This window comes from Fusarium redolens, assembly GCF_020744475.1.
Source record: "Fusarium redolens strain MPI-CAGE-AT-0023 chromosome Unknown BKA55scaffold_1, whole genome shotgun sequence".
Classification (NCBI taxonomy): domain Eukaryota; kingdom Fungi; phylum Ascomycota; class Sordariomycetes; order Hypocreales; family Nectriaceae; genus Fusarium; species Fusarium redolens.
In genome coordinates this window covers 4991364-5006850 of record NW_025763664.1, presented here as the reverse complement: position 1 = coordinate 5006850, position 15487 = coordinate 4991364, and the positions used below count along the sequence as shown (strand labels likewise).

At 51.5% G+C, this 15487-nt stretch overlaps 4 protein-coding genes across 4 annotated transcripts; 2 read left to right on the top strand and 2 right to left on the bottom strand.

Moving 5' to 3' along the window:
• Positions 1–81: 81 nt before the first annotated feature.
• BKA55DRAFT_552054 (uncharacterized protein) lies at positions 82–1446 on the top strand. The gene is made up of 3 exons (XM_046191405.1): positions 82–443; positions 536–842; positions 903–1446. Exons 1-3 carry the CDS (start codon positions 433–435, stop codon positions 1107–1109), a joined length of 525 nt encoding a protein of 174 aa, XP_046057324.1. The 5' UTR covers positions 82–432; the 3' UTR covers positions 1110–1446.
• Positions 1447–1499: 53 nt separating this feature from the next.
• BKA55DRAFT_498393 (Apc15p protein-domain-containing protein) lies at positions 1500–3185 on the bottom strand (the record flags this gene model as incomplete). The annotated part of the gene is made up of 3 exons (XM_046186544.1): positions 1500–2537; positions 2585–2664; positions 3098–3185. 3 exons carry the CDS (start codon positions 3183–3185, stop codon positions 1500–1502), a joined length of 1206 nt encoding a protein of 401 aa, XP_046057323.1.
• An 879-nt stretch (positions 3186–4064) lies between these two features.
• On the bottom strand, positions 4065–4752 carry BKA55DRAFT_533148 (uncharacterized protein; the record flags this gene model as incomplete). The annotated part of the gene is made up of 2 exons (XM_046189425.1): positions 4065–4177; positions 4275–4752. The coding sequence occupies 2 exons, from the start codon at positions 4750–4752 to the stop codon at positions 4065–4067; spliced, it is 591 nt and encodes a 196-aa protein (XP_046057322.1).
• A 4099-nt stretch (positions 4753–8851) lies between these two features.
• On the top strand, positions 8852–15296 carry BKA55DRAFT_495866 (uncharacterized protein; the record flags this gene model as incomplete). The annotated part of the gene is made up of 3 exons (XM_046186315.1): positions 8852–9030; positions 9080–15106; positions 15161–15296. The coding sequence occupies 3 exons, from the start codon at positions 8852–8854 to the stop codon at positions 15294–15296; spliced, it is 6342 nt and encodes a 2113-aa protein (XP_046057321.1).
• Positions 15297–15487: the final 191 nt, after the last annotated feature.

Sequence of the window (15487 nt, the reverse complement as noted above, 5' to 3'; positions counted from 1 at the left end):
TGAGGAGCTATAGCTGTGTTGAAGCTCTGCCTGCTCTCAGCTCATGTGCCATATTTGACTCACTTCTGCCAATCATCCAATGTGAAACCATCACACTCGTCATAATATACGTAATTAAGTGCCTATTTCAACAGCAAAATAATTTAATCATTACTTGTCCTCAAGTCGGAATTTAACATCGAGCTTCAGCAAGAAAGACCATGACACGGGATTGGACAGCCCCTCGGTACGTATTCTCCGTACTCCCCAATCCAATGAGCCAGACCGCTGTCATCAGCTAAGAGAACACCTAAGAAAAACAACCAGGGTATCGTAGGGGGGAGGACCCAAGATTCGCGAACCCCTCGATAATTTTTTAAATCTTCATCTCCTTAATACACAAACCCCTTCTTGGTTTTGTCTCCCCGGCTATCTGGTCTCGACTGAATAGTCATGGCGCAACGGTACGACACTCCTTAGCAGATAGATGGTGGCAAACCGAATCATCAAAATCCCAACAATCGATTCGAGACAAAATATTGACAGCGCATCATAGATTCGGTGCATCGTCGCTTCATCAGCGCGACTCTCGCAGCGCTCTCTTTGAGGGCTACACCGGTGACGCAGCATCTCGACGACCCGTCAGCGCAAGCCCAAATCGAGGATACGGCTACGGCGGATACGGAGCCCCCTCGCCCTCGCCCCTTGGACAGGGAGGTTTCGACGCTTCGAGGCCTGGTTCGTTCCGCTCTGCGACACCGAATAAGAGGGGCCAGTATAGCGATGCGGTACTCAATGAGCTTGAGAGCCAGAACGATGCGCAGGTGGAGGGTATTCTTGGCAAGGTCAAGGTGTTGAAGGATGTGAGTTTTACTCCTTTCCAAGGGTTGTTACTAGTGGAGGAGCTGACACTTGGGTGATAGATGACGGTTGCGATTGGAGACGAGATCCGCGAGTCCTCGGCGCTGGCGGAGAAGATGAATGATAGTTTCGACTCGACACGCCTGCGACTCCGGGGCACTATGAACCGCATGCTTGTTATGGCTCAGCGTACTGGTGTTGGCTGGAAGGTCTGGCTTATCTTCTTTGCCGCTGTGATCATGCTTTTCATCTACGTTTGGCTCTTTTGATGTCGAGCCCTACATACGATATGACCCAAATCATCGACTTGAGAGTACGCAGAGACATTGATTGACCGAGAAAAAGAAAAAGAGCTGTCCGATGTGCATTCTGGAATGGCGTTTGGATGGGCGTTTTGCAATTTACAATTATGCATGATAATCGAGGATCTCGGGCAGACACGGGAGAAGCATCACATCACGCAACGATCAAGTTGCCCTCTACAAAGGTTGTAATCACACTTCTGGGCAAGCCTGTGGCTAGCAACCTATCTTTCACTTACATATTGAAAGACGGGAAGCGCTCAATTTCAATTCTTCGATAATGAACAATGAATGGGTATATAACACTGCTGTCTGAACTTGTCTATTTGTTGATCGTGTCGCATTAGTCGTAAAGTGCTAGCCGTGACGGGCTCGTCGTCCAGCTGGACTGCTCTGCATGAAACTGCTGCCGTCTTGCGAGAGAAGATTACTTAGATCCATGCTGGCGCGTGGATGCGCCATGCTGGAACGGCCTTGGAAAGTAGGCGACATAGGACGAGGGAGGGTTGCAGAGCGAGGTGCGAAGCTAACGTCAACATCGTCTTCATCATCCTCATCGTCGTTGGATGACTCTTGTTCACTGCTAGAGATTTCGGCTTCAGAGTCGGTGTGCTCGTAGCCGCCGCTCTCAGCCTCGGGGATGTCTTCGTCAAGATCGGCGTTCATGTCCATGCCAAGGTCATCGTCTTGAGCGAAGTCTTCCTCGTCGAGAAGATGGCCGTTATCCTCTTCTTCTTCGAGTTCTTCGGTATCGCCATACATGTCATTAGCATCTGGCTCACCGCGGACGAGGGCCTCGCGAAAAGCATCGTCGCCCATTCTCATCCGTGCTTGCATGAGATCGTTCTGACGCTCTGCTCTTAGGGCTTCATCGTCTGTCTCCTCGCCATCTTCTTCGTCCTCTTCTTCTTCGTCCTCATCCCCGTCATCTTCATCCTCGTCATCGTCGTCGCCAAAAGCGTATCCTTCTTCATCAGCGTCAGGAATCTCATCGTCTAGATCTTGAGCTCCATCAAGCTGAACATCGTCCATTGTACCCTCTCCAGGCATACCCTCTGCTTCAGCTTCAGCTAGTTCTTGAGCTAACTGTTCTCGGCGCATTGCTTCTTGGTGCTCTTCTTGCTCCCGCTTCTCCTCACGCATCTGGTGCAATGTCTTAGGAACACCCGGGGGTTTCAGCCAGCCGCTGCCATAATTCTGAACGTTCAATCGTCGTCTCTGCATATACTGTTCATCTGCGGCAAGGCGAGCAAGAGCTGATCGCTCAATGAGCTTCGTCCGTTGTCGAGCTTGATTTGCACCATGTTGAATGCTAGGTGTATCACCGCCAAAGTCGTCGAGAGGTCCAGGTGGGGTGTAAGGGCGGCGAGAAGATCTATACCACAAAGAATGCGACTAAGTATGTCAGAATTTATAGTTAATCCCATCCGGAAGAGCCTTACGTCTCGCGGTGTAAAGTCTGGTAGTGTGGTGAACATGACAGCCAGGTCAAGACGCGGTCGCGTCAAGCTGTTAGGTGTAGCTGTTGATGTTGTATTGACTTCACATTTCCAGGACAACCTTAAGTTTCCTCTTACGAAATGGCGGGGCAGTTTACGCCATAAACGCGCCGAAGCGCTTAATAGCCGCCATTGGTGGGAACCGGTTGTCGAAACAATGCAACATTAAAAGCTTCACAAAATGTTAATGAGTTAGAAGGATTTGACAGGGTTCTTGATCAAAAAGTGATATATGAATTATGACACTTGAGTTTGACTGACTGTGAACATCTCCGGTCGACCAAACACTACTTCAAGTACGGCTGAATATTTTTCAGCGGCTAGGTCGGCTTGACATGAGCGGTTTATAGCAGAGGGCAACACCATGCTGGTTCTAGACTCATGTCTCTGATCTGGGAAATGAAACCCCCAAGGAGCGACTGCAACTCTGTCGATCTGAAATTGAACTGAACTCACCGCCTGGAGCCAAGCTTATGATTTCCTTTCGGAGACTTTCTGATACGATCAACAATGAGGCTGCAGGGAGAGTCGGTGGTTTATTCATTTTGTTTGGTAACCATATTATCGATTGCCGTGTGCTGTGCCCTGTTCTGCTCAAGCATTGGATGGATGGCATCTCGACAAACTCCTGCAACGTCGCTTGCATTACTGCCCTGTAACGCACAGCGCTAGACCCTTGCCTCATGCAAAGAATTCGTTCCATACCTTTGTAGGTAAAGTAGCTCGTAAATTACCTGTAGCGAAACTCGAGTTGGATATCGGAAGAAGTCGGAATCAGGAGTGGGAGGCTCCCTAGCAAGCAGAGAGTACAGCAAAGCATCCATAGCAACTCCGGAATTTGACCGCAAAGACCGTCGGCGTCTCTCCGTCGGCCTCGAATTGAATGAGGTTTTTTTGTTTTTGTTCTGGGTCTTCGGGGATCGGGAAGTTGGACTCTGGGCATCTCTGGTTCATAGGCTGAATGAGGCTATGTCTACGGATTGACGGCTCCGCAAGCCCGTAATGGAGATGCACTGCACTTGCTGCAGACAGCCCAGCCTAACAGCGTAGGCTACAGCATCTGGACAGCAGTAATAAGAGCAGCATAAGTTACATGAGATGCCGTTTAGCACCGCCGAACTCGCTGTGGTCCACAAGCAGTCTCCGCTCAAGGCAAACCAGCCAGCAACTCGCTTTTATTTATAATCTCTCAACTCTTGATTTGAGCTCCTTTCGGGATCCATTCGCCCGCCGCCGTTTTAGTATTATTTTATATGCGGTATCAACGCCGAGAGATAAGCAATTGTGGCACCCCACGCTAGGAAATACGGCGAACGCGAACGAGATCTGGTAGCATTGGACTGGATCCTCTTGAGTCTTGACTGTAATGCGACCGAGTCGAGTCGAGTGCGTACGTATTCGTGAAAGACATATGCTGTCATGTCTAACGGAGGACAAAGACCGTACTCATCATGCATCGGGGAGCCGTAACTTGAGATCCGTACAAAACTGGCCAGATATCGCCTGTCTTTCCCCAGACCACATGTTTATACAGCCCTGATGAAATCAAAGCACATCCCTTGCAACCATTGGCCTCTCAGTGTTGTACCGGTTCGAATTGCCCATCTCAGTGACGTCTTTCATGCAAGCCTACTGCCACTGCAACACCTCAGAGAACCTAACCTCGCAGGCAGGGTCCCCGCAGGGACTCCCGAAGCATGGTGAGACAGGTGCATCTGCGCGATGGCGTCGACTAAAGACGTCGCTAGACGATCTTCTACCCTTGGCACGCTTTGGCTGCCGTGTGTGGTGTGCACGGCACGAGCTTGTTCCGTTTTAGTGCACCTGGAGAGATAGTAAACGGTGATAGGCTCGAGATAAGAAACGACTTGACTCTCGAGCCTCTGATTGGTCGCCTCTCCCAATTTTATGTTGTCCATCTTTTGACTGTGAATCTGTGAGATAATGAGGTAACGGCGATGAACATCACACGTGTAAGTGCCTCCCATCAACGATCCAAGGCGCCGACTCTGACTCTGAGAACCAAAACGTTCAGGTTGGGGGTCCATGTCCTCGGCTGGCTCCCAGATGCGCTCGGCGACTCTCAGAAACATCCCGAGATCCCAGGGCATAATTTCAAAATCCAACTCCACTATGCAGTGTGGCCTGCTTCTCACGCGAGTCTAAGAAGGATTCCATAGCGGCAATGACCGTAGTTGAGGCAAATAAAAAGACAGGGAAACGGCTCTATTTCAAACGTCGTAATGTTTGTGTTGACGTGGCATACTGACAGGCAGAGACAAGCAAGACAAGGTGGAAGATCATAGCCAACCTAGAGCCAGGATGATAGTCACTTCACGTACCACACCAAATTACAACAAATAAGTATAACGTAGTAACAATCTGGCGTTTGCATGTACGCAGGGACATAAGGTAGTGGCACACGGACGGAATCACATCTCAAATCTCGCACAGCAGAATCCAGATGCAACATCAACATCCAGCTACTCGGACTGAAGTGTAGTGTAGGTAGTGCAGGATGGGGGTTGATAGACGAATCAGGCCCAGCTCAAGCTCCCCCGCGCAGCATCTGTACGTCAAAGGTCCCGCCCCAGGTTCACAAGCACGCTCACGCTCATGCTCATGGCTCATGGCTCCTCAGTGCTGCTCCAAGAGACGAGACAACGTGGGTGCGACATCGGACTAGCTGGGCTTTGAAAATGGCAAGCCATGATTGGTGTCGCAAATTGAGAAGTTGAGCTGATCCCTGCAGAGGAAGGTTTAACGTTCCAGCCGGCGTCGCACGGATTAACAGCATCTTCCAGCCATTCGGCGCCATCCATTCAGACCCTGGCACTTTAGCCATGAACTCGAGGCGCTGGTCGGGAGTCAGAGTGCGGTCGTAAGTGGTTGGCTCGTCGTTAGCGGCAAAGCAATCCATCCCTCGGCCGTATTTCTCTTACACGAAACCATGTTGCAAAGCTATTCACAGATTGACAGCTTGGCGGATAGATATGCGATAATAGGTAGCTGTAGCTGCCTATTAGCCTATGCTTGATTGGACGCAATAACGAGAACATGTCCTCTCCGCGTCGGTTAAACAGATCAGATTAGGCTCCATGAATGCGGAGAGCGGAGCATAGCGGAGAGGAGCTATTTCAACGGAAAATAGGAGCGGCGGAGGGTATTGCGGCTATGGTCCAGGGCGGGAACGTCGGAGAGGAAACAACAGCAAATGAGGCCATTCATGAATATTAATATGTATTAGAAACAAATTGACTGGCTGCAGGAGGCTGACCGAGCTATTGACCGCCAAACTACAATCTTACGGGGTTGCAGATGGAACGCACCTAGTTGTTAGGTCAGATCAATGGAGGAGGTTCAGAAGTCAGGCAACTATCACAGAGTGGGTTGATTCATAACGCGGGGAGTAAATACTATTATGAGGGGATCCATGGGGAATTACGGAGTACCCTGTTAATTAATCAGAATACCGTATGTATCGAAACAGATGCATCTTGCCACTATTCGATTGAGCGACGTGTATCCTTTCTTCGAAGACGTAGTTGTTGGCAGATCTCAACCCTCCAAGACTGCAGATCAGAAATGGAGGGCTGTAACAACACATTTCCCATTTTGACTCGTCTAATTTGCTGCGTTGTGCATCTCCTAGCACATTGATATTCAAAAAGATGTGCGTTTGCTTTCGCCTCCAAAGAGGAATCTGCCGAGGATGAAGGCCGATCTACGGAGGAGGGTGAGCGGAACACAGCGGACGGGCGCACCTCAAGACTTAAGTCGAGGGCTTCAAAACTGAGTTCGGAGGAATTTCCGAAGCGTGAGAACGGGAAGTCCGTAAGATGATTCTGAATAAAAAGTATGGAAAAATAAGGGATAATGGTATGGATAGTTGGGATTTGATACAAGGAATCAAAGCGTTGAGCGAATCGCAGAGTATGGAACGACATATACAATATGGTAAATTTGGAGAATAACACGATCCTTGAGTAATAGGCCATCCCTAGGCTTTAGCAACCCTTACAACTTGTGTAACAAGCATGTCAGCGGAAGAGATGCCGAGAGGAAGAGGTGAGATGAAAAGTCCCGAGCTTCCTAATGCTGATACATTTGAACGTGATGTTGCTCAAACAGTGGCATGTCAATGATAGGAGCGTCGTATAAATGCCTGTAACCTCATTTGCTTGCGGCTGTTTCCTGGCATGTGCGTTTTCCTCCTCCTCCTCTCCCCCAATTCCCGTCTACTCTACTGCATGGGGGAAACGGTAGGGAAATGGGGCCACGGTAGGGTCCATGCCGTGCGCCCACCTCGAGTTCGGAGCCAGCACGCCGAAGACAGACTCTTGAGAGAAATATAAGAGAATGATGGTTTGTGAGGACTGGTCTGGTTGTATTAGGAATAAGGCTGGAGAAAAGGCACAGCTAGACAAGACACAAAGAAATTATAGAAAGTCAGTTTTCATGTGAAATACCATTTCTTGACATCCAATCCAACATAACTTTTGTGTCTACAAACAGTGCTCTTCAAGCCATCAACATCATCAGCATCATCGGTCCCCCCCACTGCGCTATGCACAACCCCGGTGGTCTCGCTCTGACGCCGCATTCTCGACCTCGACCAAAGGCTCTCCTCAAGCCCTATTCAAGATACACACCCCTCCCGAACTAGCTTTCTCCTTATATACACCCCTCTCCCTGGCAGCCTTTCCAGGTTCCTCCCCCTCCACGCACGCCGTAGCCGCTCCATTGGATTTTTTTTGGTGTTCGCTTGTCCATTTTCCCTTTCGTGGGGCTTTTTTTTTGAGCTCCGTGGACCCAGTTGGATTGACTCGAGAGAAAGAGGCAGTGAACCATTGAGCTGTCACTGTTACTGCTAGAGTTACTCGAGCTGCTATTGGACTGGGTTTCTTTTGCTGGACGGCTTCGGACATCAATTCCCTTTCTCCCGTGCCCTCCACTCTCACTCTTACTCTCACTCCCACTCATCTCCCGCCCATTCATAAAAGCAGAGCTGTTGCCCTCCCCCTCCAACATTTTCTCTCCCCTTGATCTCTTCCTCCTACTGCCACTGCTCTGTCCTCTCGCGTTCGCCTCTCCTTAGAATCTAACGTGCCACATCCTGCCTGCTACTGCACTGCAAGCCAGTCGCCTTTTGATACCCTTTCGTTTTACGAATAACCTCTTTGGTGAAGAGGACCACCACTTGGTAAGTTTGTGATGAGCACTCCCTATCGAAAGCAACGATTTCCTGCCCGGAGCAGAACTGGATTCACTTTTGCATCTCCTACGACACTGGGTGCAGCTCCTCGACATAGAGCTACCTGGATAAACGACATTCGGGCCATCGCTACTCATTCTTACGACCTGAACTGGCGACACACCGAAATCACATGTCTCAGACAACAAGTGAAGACAACATTTCTGGCGGACTAGCTTAACAGACCTCTCTGATTGCGCCCCTCTGGCATTGGTGGCATTCGTTTCCATTTGCAACAGTTGGTGGCATCGCTGCAGTGACGTCCATCCCCAGGCGCCTCTTCGGCCCCCCCTTGTCTTAGCCGCATGGCTGCATGGTTAGGTTGTTAGCATTGCACAGTCCATCATTGGCCCTGTTGCTTTAAAACATCCCACTCTGATGCAGCCAGGACAAGGGCCCCGCCCGGCAGACCGCCGATAATTTGGTGGGTCGATGGCCCGAATAAGACAGCTCAGAAGCTTGGTCGAGAGCCTGCATTGTCTTGGAAGTGGATGCTATGAAATGGACACTGCCATATTGTCATGTCGCTGTTCGCTCGAGAGCGCTACGCAAAACCATTCAGCCAGAAACAGAGGCTGTAGTGAGAGCTGCGGGCGCAATTTGGCGGGGCATATTCTCTGGTGACTTTGAGTTTATCGTCAGATTTCCTTATCTCTACCCGATGCCGGAGCCACCAGCTTTTTTATTATTATTTGCGATCCCTCAATGAACAGCAAACCCCGGACTGCCTCGGCCAACCTTTCGGAACCTGTTTGAGCTCATCGGAACCGGTCCTACAGCCTATTACACGCAGCGCGTTTAATTGCCATATCTTCCTTTTATCCGTGCTAATTGATTTAATGCTAGATCTCCGTTAGAGTGGCTACAGCTGCTCTTACCAACGTGCCCCGCGATCCTACATCCCCCACCGAACTCCCCCACAACCCCACCCAAGTTCGATCGAATCCTTGCCTAGCATGGGCCTAAACGAGGACTTCGACGACCGACAGATTCAAACCGAAGCCGAGCAACAACCATACATACCTTATGAGTATCAGACTGAGAACAATGACTCGTGGGCTGGTGCCTTGCCGGTGAAGCAGGGTCTCTATGACCCTTCTTATGAGAAGGATGCTTGCGGTGTCGGCTTTGCTTGGTCAGTTACTTCTCAGATGATCATCATAGCCTCACTAACATGTTCTTAGCCACATCAAGGGCAAGCCTAGCCACAAGATTGTCAGTGATGCCCGTAACCTCCTCTGCAACATGACCCACCGTGGTGCCGTGGGATCTGATGCACGAGATGGTGATGGTGCTGGTGTCATGACATCCATCCCCCACCGGTTCTTCATCAAGAACTTTGAGAAGGAGGAGGACATTAAGCTGCCTCCCCTGGGCCAGTACGCCGTGGGAAACCTGTTTTTTAAGCCCGACGAGGAGACTCTTCAAGAGTCCAAGAGGCAGCTGGAAGATGTTGCCGAGTCGCTGGGCCTCCGAGTCCTGGGATGGCGAAGGCCTCCTGTCGACTCGACTCTTCTAGGACCTGCTGCCAAATCGCGTGAGCCCATCATCGCTCAGCCTTTTGTTGTCTTGGCCTCTGCTTACGGTACTGGAAATGCTCCTGAGATGACCGACCCCGAGAAGTTTGACGAACGCCTGTTCGAGAGACAGCTGTACATCCTTCGAAAGCGTGCCACTCAGAGCATTGGTCTTCACAACTGGTTCTATCTCTGCTCCCTTTCAAACAAGAACATCGTTTACAAGGGTCAGCTCGCTCCCGTCCAGGTTTACTCTTACTACCACGATCTTGTCAACGCTGATTACGAAGCTCACTTTGCTCTGGTGCACTCTCGTTTCTCTACAAACACATTTCCCTCATGGGACCGTGCTCAGCCTCTCCGATGGGCTGCCCACAACGGTGAAATCAACACACTACGAGGAAACAAGAACTGGATGCGCGCCCGTGAGGGCGTCATGCAGTCTGATATTTTCAAGGAGGAGCTCGAGCAGATGTACCCTGTTGTCGAGGATGGTGGTTCCGATTCTGCTGCTTTCGATAACGTTCTCGAGCTTCTGACCATCAATGGCGTTCTCTCTCTTCCCGAAGCTGTTATGCTCATGGTTCCTGAGGCCTGGCAAGGCAACCAGCACATGGACCCCAAGAAGGCTGCATTCTACGAGTGGGCTGCTTGCCAGATGGAGCCTTGGGATGGCCCTGCTCTGTTCACATTCGCCGATGGCCGATACTGTGGTGCCAACCTTGACCGAAACGGTCTCCGACCTTGCCGTTTCTACGTGATGGACGATGACCGTATTATCTGTGCTTCCGAGGTCGGAACCATCCCCGTCGAGCCTGAGACTGTCATCCAGAAGGGCCGTCTTCAGCCCGGTCGTATGTTGTTGGTTGACACACAGGCTGGTCGCATTATTGATGACAAGGAGTTGAAGGAGGCTGTTTCAAGTCGATACGACTTCCGAGCCTGGCTCGATAGTGAATTGATTACTCTGCCCAAGGTCGTTGAGATTATGGAGCAGGCCCTGGACCTTGCACCCAAGCTGGATGACAAGGCTATCCAGGCCGACCCCCTTCTCCTCTCTTACGGTTATACCCACGAGCAGGTTTCCCTATTGCTCGCTCCTATGGCCGCTGATGAGAAGGAAGCTCTGGGATCCATGGGTAACGATGCTCCCCTTGCTTGTCTGACCCAGGCTCCTCGTCTCCTCTATGATTACTTCCGACAGCTCTTCGCTCAGGTCACTAACCCTCCCATTGATCCTATTCGAGAGTCCATTGTCATGTCTCTTGAGTGTTATGTTGGTCCCCAGGGTAACCTGCTGGAGATGGACGCTTCCCAGTGCGGTCGTCTTCTGCTTCCCAGCCCCATCCTCTCCATCGAGGAGTTTAATGCCGTCAAGAACATGTCCAACAAGTACTCCGAGTGGACTGTCAAGACTATTGATCTGACTTTCCCCAAGAACCAAGGTGTTCAGGGTTATATCAAGCATCTCGATGAGATCTGTAACGAGGCCTCCGCCGCCATCGAGGCTCGCGACCGTGTTATTGTCCTTTCCGACCGCAACACCTCCGCCGACCGCGTGCCTGTTTCCGCTGTCCTCGCTTCTGCTATGGTTCACCACCACCTTGTCAGCAACAAGTGGCGATCCATGGTTGCTCTTGTTGTCGAGACTGCTGAGGCTCGTGAGGTTCACCACATGTGTGTCCTCCTCGGTTACGGTGCTGATGCCATTAACCCCTACCTTGCCATGGAGTGTATTCTCAAGTTGAACCGTGAGGGTCTCATCAAGAAGAAGACTACCAACGAGACTCTTATCCACAACTACAAGCATTCTTGTGACGGTGGTATCCTCAAGGTTATGAGTAAGATGGGTATTTCTACTCTAGCCTCTTACAAGGGTGCCCAGATTTTCGAAATTCTGGGTCTTGATGAGACCGTTGTTGAGCGATGTTTCAGGGGTACTGCTTCTCGTATCCAGGGTATGACTTTCGAGCTCATTGCTGAGGAGGCTTTCCGATTCCACGAGCGTGGTTTCCCCACCCGTGAGACTATTCTCCCCTCTGGTCTTCCTGAGTCTGGCGAGTACCACTGGCGTGATGGTGGTGAACCCCACGTCAACGACCCTACCTCGATTGCCAACATCCAGGATGCCGTTCGCACCAAGAACGACAAGTCCTACGAAGCTTACTCCCGCTCCGAGTATGAGCAAATCAAGAACTGTACCCTCCGTGGTCTCCTTGACTTCAAGTTTGAGGACTGCACTCCTGTCCCCATCGACCAGGTCGAGCCTTGGACTGATATCGTCCGCCGCTTCTGCACTGGTGCCATGTCTTACGGTTCCATCTCCATGGAGTCCCACTCTACTCTTGCCGTTGCCATGAACCGTCTTGGTGGCAAGTCCAACACTGGCGAGGGTGGTGAGGATCCCGAGCGATCTCAGCGTATGCCCAACGGTGACACCATGCGTTCTGCCATCAAGCAAGTCGCTTCTGGTCGTTTCGGTGTCACTTCTGCCTACCTGGCTGACTCCGACGAGCTTCAGATCAAGATGGCCCAGGGTGCCAAGCCTGGTGAGGGTGGTGAGCTTCCCGGTCACAAGGTGTCCAAGTCTATTGCTCGCACCCGTCACTCCACCCCTGGTGTCGGTCTCATCTCCCCTCCTCCTCACCACGACATTTACTCCATTGAGGATCTCAAGCAGCTGATCTACGATCTTAAGTGCTCCAGCCCTCGATCCCGAGTCTCCGTCAAGCTTGTGTCTGAGGTCGGTGTCGGTATCGTGGCCTCTGGTGTCGCCAAGGCCAAGGCCGACCACATCCTGATCTCTGGTCACGATGGTGGTACTGGTGCCTCTCGATGGACTGGTATCAAGTACGCTGGTCTTCCTTGGGAGTTGGGTCTGGCTGAGACTCACCAGACACTGGTTCTTAACGATCTTCGTGGCCGTGTTGTTGTCCAGACTGATGGTCAGCTCAAGACTGGTCGTGATGTTGCCCTTGCTTGTCTGCTTGGTGCTGAGGAATGGGGCTTTGCCACCGCTCCTCTTATCGCTATGGGCTGTGTCTTCATGCGCAAGTGCCATCTGAACACTTGCCCTGTTGGTATCGCTACCCAGGATCCTGAGCTTCGCAAGAAGTTCACCGGAACTCCCGAGCACGTCATCAACTTCTTCTATTATGTTGCCAACGAGCTCCGAGCCATCATGGCCCAGCTTGGTTTCCGAACCATCAACGAAATGGTCGGGCACGTCGAGGTTCTCAAGATGCGCGATGACCTTCGAACCAACAAGACAGCCAACATTGATCTGTCTCTCCTCCTGACACCTGCTCACAAGCTTCGACCTGGCGTTGCCACCTTCAACGTCCGAAAGCAGGACCACAAGCTCCACGTCCGACTCGACAACAAGCTTATCTCCGAGTCTGAGTTGACTCTCGACAAGGGCCTTCCCTCCAGAATTGAGTGTGACATTGTCAACACTGACCGAGCAATGGGTACCTCCCTTTCCTACCACATCTCCAAGCGATATGGTGAGGCTGGACTGCCCATGGACACTGTCCATGTTAATATCAAGGGCTCCGCTGGTCAGTCTTTCGGTGCTTTCCTCGCTCCTGGTGTCACTCTTGAGCTTGAGGGAGATGCCAATGATTATGTCGGCAAGGGCTTGTCTGGTGGCCGTTTGATCATTTACCCTCCCCGCTCCGCCGTCTTCAAATCCGAGGAGAACATCCTCATTGGTAACACTTGCTTGTACGGTGCTACTACTGGTACTTGCTTCTTCCGTGGTGTTGCCGCCGAACGATTCGCTGTCCGAAACTCCGGTGCTACAGCCGTTGTTGAAGGTGTTGGCGACCACGGTTGTGAGTACATGACTGGCGGTCGCGTTGTTGTTCTTGGATCTACCGGTCGTAACTTTGCGGCTGGTATGTCTGGTGGTATTGCCTACATCTTGGATGTTCATGGTGATTTCCACTCCAAGCTCAACGGCGAGATGGTTGAGGCCAGTGGTCTCGAGGACCCTGCTGAGATTGCTTTCGTTCGCGGTCTCATTGAGGATCACCATCACTACACTGGTTCTGAGCGTGCTGCTCGCATCCTTGTTGACTTCAACCGAGCCCTTCCTCGCTTCGTCAAGATTCTCCCTGTCGATTACAAGCGTGTCCTCGAGGAAGAGGCTGCCAAGGCTGCTGAGGCCAAGCGTGCTGAGTACAACCTGCCTGCTGTCTCTGGCGTCCAGCACAAGAAGTCTGAGAAGGTTGCTAAGCTCCAGGATCTTGAGGAGGCTGTTGGTGACAACGCTGCCGAGAAGAAGCGTGCCCTTGTTCTCGACAAGACTCGAGGCTTCAAGATGTACAAGCGCCGCCAGGAGAAGTACCGACCTGTCAACTCTCGTCTCAAGGATTGGGCTGAGCTGAGCTCTCGTCTTGACGAGGACGAGCTCAAGTACCAGTCTGCTCGTTGCATGGACTGTGGTGTACCTTTCTGTCAGTCCGAGACTGGTTGCCCTATCTCCAACATCATTCCCAAATGGAATGAACTCGTCTTTCAAAATCAATGGAAGGATGCTCTTAACCGCCTCCTCATGACCAACAACTTCCCCGAGTTCACTGGCCGTGTTTGCCCGGCTCCTTGTGAGGGTGCTTGTGTATTGGGTATCAACGAGGACCCCGTCGGTATCAAGTCTATTGAGTGCGCCATCATTGACCGTGGTTTCGAAATGGGATGGATGGTTCCTCAGCCTCCCAAGGTCCGCACTGGCAAGACTGTCGCCATCATTGGATCCGGTCCTGCTGGTCTGGCCGCTGCTGATCAGCTCAACCGTGCCGGTCACCTGGTTACTGTTTACGAGCGAGCTGACCGTCTTGGAGGTCTCCTTATGTACGGCATTCCCAACATGAAGCTTGACAAGCGTATTGTCAAGCGCCGTACCGACTTCATGGCCTCTGAGGGAGTCATCTTCAAGACTGGTGTTGCTGTTGGTGAGGAGGGCCACCCCTCTCTCAACGACCTCCGAGCCAGCAACAGTGCCGTTGTCATTGCAACTGGTGCTACTGTTGCTCGTGACCTTCCCATCAAGGGCCGTCAGCTCGAGGGTATTCACTACGCCATGGAGTTCCTCCACAAGAACACCAAGTCTCTCCTTGACTCCGAACTTGGTGACAACACCTACATCTCCGCCAAGGGCAAGGACGTTGTCGTCATTGGCGGTGGTGACACTGGTAACGATTGTATCGGTACCTCTCTCCGTCACGGTGCCAAGTCCGTTACCAACTTCGAGCTTCTGCCTCAGCCTCCTCCTGAGCGTGCCAACGACAACCCCTGGCCTCAGTGGCCTCGTATCTACCGTGTTGACTACGGACACACAGAGGTTCGCCAGCACACTGGCAAGGATCCCCGTGAGTACTGCATCATGTCTGAGGAATTCATGGATGATGGCTCTGGCAAGGTCAAGGGCATCAACACCATCCGTGTGGAGTGGACCAAGTCTCCTAGCGGTGGTTGGGACATGAAGAAGGTTGAGGGTTCTCAGCAGTTCTTCCCTGCTGACCTCGTCCTCCTTGCCATGGGTTTCCTTGGGCCTGAGGCTCGCGTTCTTGGTGACGAGATCGAGAAGGATGCTCGCAAGAACGTCAAGACTGCCCCTGGCAAGTACAGCACCAACCTTGAGGGCGTCTTCGCTGCTGGCGACGCTCGCCGTGGTCAATCCCTCATTGTCTGGTAAGTTTAACCATATATATTCACTTGAAGAAATATCACTAACAATGGTCTCAGGGGTATCAACGAAGGTCGCCAGGCTGCTCGCGAGATTGACCTCTATCTCGAGAAGTACACCAACCTGCCTGTCACTGGTGGTATCACCAAGCACACTGCGCAGGAGATTTTCAGCCAGATAAAGGTCGAGGCTTAAATGAAATTTGCATAGTTTCTTTATTTACTCTCTATTTGGGGCATAGGAGCAACGGATCGGATACAGGATGATACCATGACTATGGAATCGGATTTGATAAAGGTGTCTGTTAAGGAATGATGAATGTATTAGTTATACCAATTTGAAAGACTGTTGGCTACGACAGATTATTAGAATATTTGATTTGGCCA